This window comes from Ambystoma mexicanum, chromosome 13 (genome assembly GCF_040938575.1).
Source record: "Ambystoma mexicanum isolate Mex_15411 chromosome 13, UKY_AmexF1_1, whole genome shotgun sequence".
NCBI lineage: Eukaryota > Metazoa > Chordata > Amphibia > Caudata > Ambystomatidae > Ambystoma > Ambystoma mexicanum.
The window spans coordinates 761,990,190-762,002,230 of NC_090938.1; the positions used below are offsets into that span (position 1 = coordinate 761,990,190).

The window sequence follows — 12,041 nt, forward strand, 5'->3', positions numbered from 1 at the left end:
ATGCGAACCCTCCCGCCTACCCCTCTGCGGCTCTTCACTTGGTCATACTGCCTCTTCACATGCTACCAAATCTGAAGATGGGTGCCAGAGGTGGGGCTTAGGGAGATGGCAGTCATTGGCTGTGGTCAGTATGACGCAGAGATCAGTGATTGGTTACTACTACGAAAGACAGATCAGAAACGAAACTGATACTGATTTTTCTTTACTGAGGATTCCCAGCCTGACGACGGGGAATATTCATGAGCATGTGAATCCATGCCAGACCCATGCAGGAGGACAACAGTTACAGGTAAGTAACTTGTTCCTTATACCGAATGGTGTCATAGTATCTGTGTTCTAGTTGTGTGGTGGTGCAAAGGAGAGAGTAAGCATGGTGGTGTGATATGATGGGTTATAAACTCTTTCAAACGTTCCCTGTATTCCAAACCATACTGTATACGTCACGCAATTCTATGCGCTCAGTCCGTTCCATGCACTCCTATCCACTCCATGCATCCCAGTCTGCTCCACACACTCCGGTCCGCTCGACTCACTCATGCACTCCAGTCCGCCCTGCACGCTCCAGTCTGTCCCGCGTGCTCCAGTCCGCCCCACGTGCTCAAGAACTAGGTGTTTGTCGCTGTCGCAAACAAATCGATCTGGGAATTGGCCCATCTGCCGAACAGGTGGACGAGGTGACCCAATGTCACCATATAAAAAGAGCCCATTCCGTCAATACATGTCTGGGTGTCTCAAGATTAGAAGGGATTACACAAATCCTACAGAATCTAGACTATGGGTATCGCTCTCCCGGCACAATATATAGCCAAAACTGGTCATTGATTCACTCTAACTCTGAGGAAAAAGTCTCTGACTCGGGGTTTGGGACAAGCTTCTAAGTAGACCTCAGGCCTCTAATATTGATAAACCACTGTAGAAACTTATACATAACTTTTTAAGGTACTAAGGTGCTTATAGTTACACACCCAATCGTGTTTCTTGATTCTTCTTTTTAAAGCACCTTCCAGGGTTTAAAAATTTGAACAGAGGTTATAATCCGGGACCCAGCCAACTTCATCACAAAGTTCTTTAAATAGGTATTCATGGGTGATGTATGTACTTCCATTGGTTCCGGATTTATAACTAGTGACTATAATATTTAGTAGGGGGCAAGTGGGTGAAGTTCTGGCTTTTAGCATCAAGTTACCTCTTCGTATTAGTAATTGGGCTCTGAGGGAAACTAGTCCTAGTTCCAGCCGATTGCATTCTATCGAGGTAGTCTTAGGTAACTGTAGAACGACTCATCAGAAACGGGCTTCCACCCTATTTAGCTATTTAAGATATTTCATGGCAAGGGCCTTGAGACCATAGAGTACAGTTGGGCAGAGCCATTGTTTATATAGCATTAATATCCCCGACATTGTAAACCCAGAGTGGTTCTTTTCAAATTTGTGACAAACCTCTGTGATCTGTCTAGCTTTATTGATCTTGGTGTCAATTATCTCAGCATACCCTTTAAATCTGGACATCTCCAGGCCCAGGTATTTGTAATTGTCCACATATTCAATGTTCCCCAGCAGTTTCACCTTACACATTTCCTTGGAGGAGACCAGTATCCATCTGGTCTTCCCAGGGTTTACCGAGAATTTAAACTCATTTGTGTAAGTAAACAATTCCTCAAGCGTAGCTTTCAAATCTGTAACCAGCCGGTCACAGATGACCATGTCGTCGGTATATAGATGTTAACGATTAAACGGGCTAACATACTACCCCATCTAACCCCTCTATTAATAGGTATTCTGTCTGACAAGAGCCCTTTGTCATTTAATCTAGTACAGGCAGTAGTGCCCTCATGACCTCTAAGAGCCAACTAGGGCATCCCAATTTTGGAAGTTTACCCCAAAGAATGTCGATCTGATCAAATGCTGACCGAAATGTCAACAAACAATATACAACGAAGGGCCAGTCACTGCACATGGCTGTGACTAGAATGTGTCCAACACTCTAGGGTTGAGTGTTCAGCAATGAGGAGTATTCATCTCACTCTACAGACTTCGTAGGCAACAGGAACCACAAACTGGTCGTCTTTGCTGACGTTCTCGGAAGAATCACTTTCAGCTGCTATCCAAAAGATTAAGTCATGCTCTCCATCGGATGCCATTCCTGTGGCAATTATGAAAAAGATTGCCCCGGTTCTTTTGATGGAAATCACAGCTGCTATTAACTCATGGCAGTTCGGGTTAGTTCCGCCCAAATTAAAAACTGCAAGGGTTATCCCCCTTTTTAAGAAGCCATCACTTGACACTACTGTTCTGGCTAATTTCCGTCCTATCCCTCTTCTCCCCTTCCTCACTAGAGTGCTTGAATCTCTAGTGTCACCGTTACTTTCTTCGTTTCTTGAATCCTCTCACCTCCTTGACCCAGCGCATTCCGGCTTTAGACCTGGCAGATCCAGAGTATGTTCTGTTCTCTGTCCAGGACGATATGGCCAGGCTGGTGGACTCTGGTGGGGTGGGTGCCCTGATTTTATTAGATCTGTCGGCGGCGTTCAATAATGTAGACCGCCCCATCCTGTTGTCCCATCATGCCCAAATGGGTATGTCTGGTCAGGTACTAGCCTGGTTCACTTTGTTCCTGGCGGATCATACTTGGACGCTCTATGCTGTCTTTATCTGCCCCCTGCCATTTTAGCTGTGGAGATCAGTAGGGTTCCGCCTTGTCTTTGATTTTAACATCTATGGCTGGGCACTTGTGCGTCTCATCTGCTCCTACGGTATCGGGTGCTACTCCTACACAGACGACACTCGGATCCTGATTCGTTTAGACCTTGATCGAGATGTTGTGCCTGCAGAGGTACCTGGCTGCCTTGGGGAGTGGATGAACCACAATTGGCTCAAGTTGAATGGAGACAAGACGCAGGTCTTGGTATTGGGGTGCCCTCCTGATCCTTCACTTTGGGTTTCTTCCTTCTGGTTTTCCTCTTGGTCCCCTCCCCAGTGGGTAAGGTGAAAAACTTGGGTTTAATACTGTCTGCTTCTTTTTCTATGGACAGCTAGGTTGCAGCCATCTGTCAAGCAGGACACTTCCAGTTGAGAGTACTGAAGAAAGTGCTCCCTATGATCGCTGTGCCTCTTCGTCCGCTGGTGGTAGCGGCTCTGGTACTATCCCGGCTGGATTATTGTAACTCTGTATCTGACCCAACCAAAGGGGCTCATTCAACGATTGCAACACCTGAAACGCCTGGCAGCCCGATTGTGAACTGGCACCCCTTATGGAGCCCATATATCCCTGGTACTATGATCCCTGAATTGGCTACCTGTGAGCCAGCACATCGGGTTTAAGGCTTTATGTATAGTACACTTGGCCTTGCATGAGCAGGGTGCAGAGGTCCTCCGGGTTAAGTTGGTACGCTATCCTCCTAGTTGTCGGTTGCATTTTGCATCGGTTGATCTGCTCACTGTGCCTCCCTACTGACGCATGAGGATTGGAGGCTGGGCTTTTTCCATAGCAGCTGCTAGATTATGGAAGGAGCTGCTGCTAACCATAAAGAAACTCCAATAGTTTGGCCTTTAGAAAGGCGGTAAAGACGCTTCTTTTAGGCAGTCTGGGCTGGCCGTCTTTTTGGCCTTCTTGTTGTTTGCCTGACTCTCTAGCGTCAAGATAACTTAGGGGGGGCCATGCGCTCAAGACATTTTCATAACATAAGGTTATGTACCGTGCTGGACCCTGGTCTGAAGCCAGTTTGACATAGATGTAAAATCTCTGCTGCATCCACCCATGCCTGAAGATGTTTCAAGACATAAGTTGAGAAAACTTTCTTGTGATATCAAGTAAGGAATAGTCTGTAATTGTTAGGGCACAGGCTGTCCCCCGTTTTAAAAACCGGAACCAATATGGCCTCTTTCCAGGAATCGGAATAACTTTATTTTTACACACTTTGGTAGTTTAGTTTATTATTTGTATAGCGCCGCCTGGCCCTGGGGCATCCAGGCGGCGCTATACAAATGAACAATGGATGAAGGGCTGCTGCCCAATTTGGCGTTCGCTCTTTAATACTGCAGTAGAGGCCATTTGGACCGGGGGCTCTGGAGTTTTTAAATCACCCAAATGCTGGGAAATGTTCTCTGGTGAAATTCAGAGGCCAATAAGGTTTAGGATGTTCAACCACCAAAAGGTCCTTCGTATCATAACAAATTTTACCTTTCACATATGCGATCCAAGTCTCTTGGGCAATAGGATTTAAAATCTTAGATTTAACAGGGGGCTTTGCCCCTGCCAAGATCTTTTACATTTCACCCACCTTACAAGTTCTCAGTGTAAATCAACTGTTCCCAGTTCCCACGTCTCCACTTCCAAGCTCTTTCTCTGACCAATTTTGAAAATGTAGCCTGTAATCTATTTCTTTCACTTATCATATTAGTGAATATTTAGTGAGTTTACAACTCGGAGGCCTCATGCATCTCTGGGACAAAACCATGCCTGTGTGCTTTCCCGGTCCAGGTCAGACTTGTGCCCTTACATTTGCCAGAGGAGTTGGCTATCCATTTTGACCATTCTTCGATGTTAGGAGATAAATAATATAATTTGAACCTGGGGTCACCCAGTTTTATTTTCTTGATAAAACGCATGCTTTAACTACATTTTTATCGGACCATGAGAGGCGTTGACCTAATAGAGAAACTCTCAAATTCGATGGGCCTTTTTCAACAATACGATTTGTCCCCAGGCCCCAGTTTACTGTCGAGGTGGCATGGTTTCTGGAGGGCTGTAATGTAACTGACATCGTCAGAGCTCTCTCGAATAAGAGGGGGCTACAGGCGATATAGCACTGCCGTTACAACCTTGCCAGGTTTGGTTCCCTTGTATAGCCCCACTGATTCTACCATTTAGAACCACCAAGTCCCAATCATTTAGGAACTTAAGCCATTTTTTTCCCTTTTTGGTTTGACTTTTTTGCACACCATAGATTTCAAATTGGATCGCTTCTCATCAATCAAATGCTCACCAATTTTTGCATTAAAATCTCCCCCCAGAATGATGTGTTCATTCATGTTTCCTGTTACCCATAAAGTCATACTTCATCAATATATGCAAAAATAGTGCTAGAGTGCAAAACACCTGGGGGTGGAGTCATATATTTATCAAGAGCATCTTTTTTTACTTTGGAATCTCACTTCCACATAATCTCTACAATCAGAACTTTGCCTTCTTTATGAAAGGGGGTGATTTGACGGGAGGTCAATACATTTTCTTTACCCCAATTATCAACCACCCAAAAGGACGTCCCGTCGAACCATTTTCTGCCACAGATTGATATAGCTTAAACCCATTGAGTGAGAATTGGTAAACCATCCAAGTACCCTTTCAAACACTACCTATAATGATTTACTTTGTAAGCGTTTGTTTTCTTGTGCCATTCAGATGTGTAGTAAAGTTTGAAAGATATTCAGATTTTAAAACTGTCCTCTGGAAAGACTTTTAACATGGACGCTGAACTAATATTCTGCCTCTTCATAGGGCCACTCCAATGGAGGGCAGCAGGAGGGCACAGTACAGACTTCCCCAGAGGCTCCTCCAGATATCTTGGAAACACAGGGCAGCAACAGAGAGGAAGGAATGGAAGCAGAGGCCATGGATCTTGCAGAGGCAGCTGCAGAAGCTGCTGCTGAGGTGGCGGCACACGAGCACAGACTTGAGACAAGCTTCCGGGTGACTGTGCGAATGGGAGAGACTGCATCGACCACGACATCTGCAGCCACCACCTATGCTGCTGCAGCAGCGGCTACCCCGGCAACAGCGGCTGCTCCGGCTGCAGCAGGTGCATCTGTTGGTGCTCCAACCCCAGCCAACGATGCAACAGCAAAGTAAGACTCCCTTCCCACACTTTAGTGCCATTTTTCAATATTCTGTTTTTCTATTTCTTTTAGTCAACTTTCTCGCGCATCTCCTTCCTCTTTGTAGAATATTTAGCTGTGGCTTAATGGTTTTGAATGTGGGTTCATTTTCTGTATTTATGTATCGCCTGATCTTTTATTCCTTTCAATTTGCTGAACTCCATATTTACATCGTATTACTTTTTGTGCCTGAATATTTTGTATCCCCTTTTCGAAATGGAGTCTTCAGTCAGTTTTGCTTTTTTTTTGTTGATTTTCTTAATTTTTGTCACTCCATTTGCTGTTTTTTCTCATCCGGATTTGTGTATCCCGTTTCCTGTGTTGCAATTTTTATTCCTGGTCACTTTGTCCTGCTGTCTTGTATTTGGGTTTCCTTTGTTTTCCCTTTTTCTTTCCTCTGCACTTAATCTTATTTTGCATAGATACCAATCTGTTTATATATATATATATATATATATATATATTTTTGTCGCTGTGGTCTGATTTTTAAATCTTCCTCTTACAGCCATCCATCTCCTTCAGACTATGTCGACGTACTTCAGGAACTCCGAAGGCTGGAAAGCCGCCTCGGCCCCTTCATGCAGCGATATCAGGACATTCTTGGAAATGCCACCACCGCAGACTACAACAACAATGTAAGGAAATTCATGTCTGGGAAGGCCTTTGATGGATAAGCTGAGGGCTCTTTATATAAATTGGTCACACTTGTGACAGTTTTCCAATGTTATAATAAAATATTTTGATACCACTCACTATCACCACCTGCTTGGTCCGTTGGCGATCTGGTGGATCTGTAAACCAATTGGATAAGGTGTGTGGGGGGGGCTAAGTTAGTAGGACAGAGCGGGGGGAAAAAGCACAAGAGCTGTGATGTGCTGTTGGCCACTTCGGTTTACACTGTTCACTGAGTGTAGGTGTGAATTTTTGGTTGGTAGCTGTCATGTACTGTTGTGCATGGCTATGTGGTTTGTTTCGTTGCTGCAGTGTAATGCGTGTTTGTAGTGCTCTAGAGGTATGGTTGTGTTTAGTTTAGGGTTTGAGGGGTGTATGGAGAGGGCTGAGTTTTTTTTAGTGGGGTTGGTTAGTGGTGATACTTTATGGTACCCCCACACAAATATTCTGAAGCAGAGAAGTACTTTTGAAACCCCCGCCCCCCAATGCAAAGTAAGTTAACCCCTTCCTGGAAGGAAAGGTAAAGCACAAAGTCTGAGGTAAGAAGAGTCTTTCAGGGAGCCAGGCCAGCCAATGTCAATTGGGCAAAAGACTAGGTGAGCTGAAGCACTTCTTGTAAGTATTGCACAATGTTTTAAAGTCTTTGTAGAAACAAGTAGAATCAATCGAGGGCCACAAGCTGGGAGGCTTGTGAGGGGTAGAAAATGCAAGCAACTCTACAGAAGCAACCAAGACCAGTTTCAACACAGAACAAGTAAGGCTACACAATAAGAGGTAAGTACCCTTAGTTTTACAATAGATTTGGTTAGAAGAAATGGTTCCAGCTGGCTTCTGTTCCTGTGCAGCTCTGCAGATACTGTTGTTCCTGGGACTCTGTCGCGGTGACAAGAGGGAGGACTTATGGGGACTCCTGCACTACAATGGGAAGGTCAGCAGCAGCAAAGGGTCGACTTCAATTCAGCGGCACTTCAGTTTCAGCTCCTAACGTCCCAGCAAATAGCACCACGTGGTTCTTGGCTACCACTCTGGACTTTCCTTGCATCTGGGGTACAGCACTCTGTTGAGTTGCTCAGGCTTGGTTAGTCCTGCTTCCTGGGAGTCCGGAGGATCTGCCAGAAGCGTGGGCCGACTTAAGTGATGCATTCCAATCTGGTGTTCCTCTCCCTGGCACTTCAGTTCCGAAAGAAGCAGCAGTGGAAGTACAGCCAGCTCCGAGAGGATGTCCAGACAAGTTCACTTTGGGGTTGATTGGTCCCACCAACTTGAGGGGAGAAGTAGTCCTTGCAGGGCTGCTCTAGTCTAGGCGAATTTGGAGCTTCAGCACAGCAGCAGGGCCTCACAGTCAAACAAACGGTCGAGGAGTTGCAGCAGGCATCTCTTCCAAGCGCTTAGGATTCCTTTGTCCAGTGGTCGACTGCCTTCCAAGCCAAAAAGCCTTGCTTTTTATTCAGGTTTCTCCCATTCATTCCAGTCTAGCTGTCAATCACCCTCTGTCCTTGAAAGCCTGCGAATCACATTTGGGTGCATTGGTAGACAAAGGGGAATACTAAGTAACACCTCCAGCACCCTATTGTAAGATAGTGTGTGTGCTGGGTCTAGAAAGTTACAAACTGTAAGTAAAGTCAATTTCACTTCACTGCTCTTGGAAACAGTAGTTTATCCAGGAAGAAGGTATTAAACCTTTGGGAAATCTGTAAGACTTCCCTGTGCCACTGCACTGAAGGTGCTGTGTGCCACAATGCTTATGGAGTTTGTCAGACTCCAAAACCAAGTTGGTGTTCAAATCACAGAAAAAGTGGGGAAAAAAGGCGTGTCACTTTCCAGGTTAAAGATTAAAAGTCCTCCATTGCAGCAAAGGTGCTTGGGGTCTCCAAGGTAGAGAGGAATTGGCACACTTCTCAGAATTCTCCCCAACACCACCCTTTGACACTTTCCACCCCATCTCGAGAGATAGTTCCTAGTTCTACTATCCAGCAGCAGACCCTCTGGATCCCCCCTTGACCCCTGTCCCGCCCCTCTTCTGAAAGAAATATTCTAATCTACTTATGCAGGAGAACAAGCAAGGCCCATACTAAACGACTCCCTCACATCTGGCATCTTTCAGAGGCTTTTAAAACGGTGCATGTTAAACTATTTCTAAAAAAGGCATCTCTCGACCCCCTTGATCCTAAATTTATAGGCCAATCTCCAACATCTGTTTCCTCGCAAAACTCATTGACTCAGCTGCATACACTCAGCTCAACTGCTTCGTAACTTTGCTGTGTACTCTCGGCTCAACTGCTTCGTAGAAACCAACAAACTACTCGACCCCACTCAATCAGGCTTCAGGCTGCACCATGGAAAAGAAACCACTCTGATCACGATCTGGGATGATCTCGATTGCGGCAGAACTAGGGTTGCGCAGCACTGATTCTCCTTGATCTGTCAGCAGTCTTTGACAGCGTTGACCATTCCATCATCCTTGACCGTCTCCACTCCCTAGGAATCCGAGGATCGGCGCTCAGTTGGATTACCTCCTTCCTCAATAACAGTGTTATTTGGCATTTATATAGCACTCTATATATCATTGGTAGGATCTCAAAGCGCCGGTAGGTCAGAAGAGTGGTGTTGAAGGGTGCATGGATGCACCAGTTATGTGTGCAGCTGATGTAATTGCCAAATGGTAGCTGCATCCTAGCGTTAGGTGGAGAAGATACCAGTTGAATGTGTGCAGTCTGGTGGGTGGACACCCAGACTGGGTTCTGGCTGCGTTATGCCTGTAGGACGCTTATGTGAGCAGCTAGGCCGGAATGTCATGGGATAGCTGTGTTTTATTAGTGATGAGGTGTTCATGGGGTAATGTTCATATGTGAACAGCTAGGCCGAATTGATAAAGGGTATAGCTGCATACTGTTATGCACTGTCCCCTTTCCTCCATACTTGAGGGGACATTCTGTACTTCGGGACGGGACCGAAGCACTTTTGTTAAAAAGCATCAAAATTGAAAATGCCCTCTTTTTACATGGGGTACTGAAAGTGGCCGTAACCCTGCCCTCCTGAGCTCCGCCCGTGCATCGCCCTTTAGTCTCCGCGCATTCAGGGCTGGATGCACTTTCATCACCAGGAAACATTTTTTCTTGTTTCCGTTGTCCTTCTCTCCTGCTCCGGTTCTGCTGTCGCTTAGTCCTCCGTCTATGCCGGAGCATCAGGGATTTGTTTTTTTCTTCATGTGAACGTCGCTTCGCTAGGGCAGAATCCCCATTACCACTGCTTGCTGCGTCTCAGGCCTGACCATCGCTGGGATTTGTGCTTCTGCGATTCTCTTTCCGTCTGGGCACTCCAACGCGGTCTTCAGCTTTTTATCAACGAAAAGAGATGCCCGGTAAATTCCTTACTTTTTAGGGCACCCCGGCCGGGGAATCCTTCCTCGGGTCTTCTTAGACTGCGAGGGGCTCTAGCAGCTCTTCCACCAGGGCGTCTCCTGAGGTGCCTCGCAGGCCTAATAGGTGTACCAGAATTTTCTCTGAGGGTTCCCACGATGGACCTGCCAAGCCCGGAACACGTTCTGAGGCTCAACGTTCAGGTGCTAAACGTCAGCTCAGTTAATCTGTGGTTCTGGACACCGGGGTTCGCTCCGAGGCCTCAGTTTCTGGAGCTTTCTGTACCAAGTCTCGGCTTGAGGTCCCTCAAGGGAGCTACACATAACGGGACTATACCCGAGATTCCTCTTTGTGAGGCTAAGGTTAGTACTGACAAAATCGAGACCTGCCCCTTAGGTCTTGGCCGTAAGGGTGATTCCTTAGCTTTCCCACGCTCAAGGTTGCGGTGATACCGGTTCTGTCGAGGGGCAAAGAGGGTGGTCATGCACTGCAACTCCTCTCTGGAGGCTATTTTTGGAGCTACCGCTAAGATGCCAAGTAAACATCTGAGACCTCCCAGTACCGGCTCTGCTGAGGATACTTGTGTCAAGGCTAAGGTTTTACTTAAGTCCCCTGACCAGCCTGAGGAGATGGTTGCCTCATCTGAACATGTGACGCAGTTCTCTTCAGGCATCGACAAAATGGCCGTCCACCCATTATGGTCCACGGTGGCCATTTTGGATTCTTCCCTTACACCTACGTTTTCGACGGCGGGTACTGGGAATCTGTTTTGGGACTGAGCAGCCTTTTTCACCTTGGGTGGAATGTAAAAATCCGTTACGCCCTTCTTACCACTGGCGTGCTCGGATGCCGTTGCCACATACTGTCTTGCTTCTGCCTACTTCTGCTCTGCTGATCTATGCGGCCCCGATTGGTGGTGGGCCTTCCTGGCAACCATCCTCATTAAGTTTGTGGGGGTATGGCCGTTATGAGAGGCCTCTGCCTACCCCAGTGCCTAAACCTACATCAGAGGATGTATTTTTCGGCAAACTTCAGTCGCTCATACATTCTGATCCTATGAAAGTACTTGAAGGGTATTTTCAAAGAAATCTACCCTGAACCTCTGGCGTCACCTTGCACCCTGGTTTCTCCAGCAGCTCTGGTGGTTGTACCACCTCTTCCTATCGGTCTGCCTCCAGCTCTTCCTCCCCTACCCCCGTTGTCTACCATAGAGAAGACACCGGTAGAGTGGGATAGCACTTTAAAACCTGTGGCAGCCCAGCCGCCTGCCACTGACTCGCTGGTTGACCCTCAAGCAGTGCAGGATAGCGATGAGCAGTCCTGCTCTGTCAGAGCATTCCACGACCGGGTTCTGGATATGATGGCTCTCCTCGACATGCCAGTACCTGAGTTCCCCGGTCTGCAGGAAGGGGTGCTTTCGGAATCCTTGTCACCGCAAGAGCGCACCGGCCTGTTCCTCCAGAAGGACGCTTTTTGCTGAGGCCCATAAGGTCTGGGATAAGCCCCACACTGGGCTGCATATTAAGAGAATCGACGCCCGTTACAGGCTTCACACCTCCGAGGAGATGGCCTTGGCATCTTGTCCGCTTGCTTCCTCAACGGTGATAGCTGCAGCCACACTTCAATCCAAGCCGGCCTCTGCAACCTCTACAGCTGTGGCTTCGATTCTCTCCAAGGAGGACAATTTTAGACTCCTTGGGCAAGAAAGTCTTTGCCAAATCAGCGCTGCAAAATCGCCAAGCAAATAGTGAGCTGATCCTGGCGGCAGCTAATATTAAGCTGCTGGAGGAGTAGTCCGATTTCCAGGAGTGCCTTCTTGCGTATAGGCTAGACGACTTCAAGGCCCGTTTGTCGGACGCCAGGGTGTTGGTGTCAGGGAAATATTGCCCTCGTAGTGTAGCCGAAGAATTCTGACTATTATACCCTGCTGGCTGAAAGTGAACAACCAGTGCGATCTAGTAGCCAAAAGATAGGATGCCAAACGAAGACCAGGATGGCTGCAGTACTCAGGATAAGGTGCGCCGACACAGGGAGTATAGGTAGACTGGAAGCGACTGTAAGGAAAGTGACGTAAGTTATCCACAATCCGTAACAGTAATACAGTGTGAACAAAGAATAACGGAACACTGACCTTTGA

At 47.0% G+C, this 12,041-nt stretch overlaps 1 protein-coding gene across 7 annotated transcripts in view; it reads left to right on the top strand.

Annotated features, from left to right (window-relative positions):
* Positions 1 to 12,041, top strand: part of BAG6 (BAG cochaperone 6) — a 1,121,496-nt gene that overhangs the window by 336,951 nt on the left and 772,504 nt on the right. For all 7 annotated transcript variants that reach the window (XM_069635087.1, XM_069635085.1, XM_069635088.1 and 4 more), the window contains 2 exons: positions 5,497 to 5,843; positions 6,379 to 6,508. In XM_069635087.1, the coding sequence (XP_069491188.1) occupies positions 5,497 to 5,843; positions 6,379 to 6,508 (477 nt within the window). The remainder of the gene's footprint in view (positions 1 to 5,496; positions 5,844 to 6,378; positions 6,509 to 12,041) is intronic.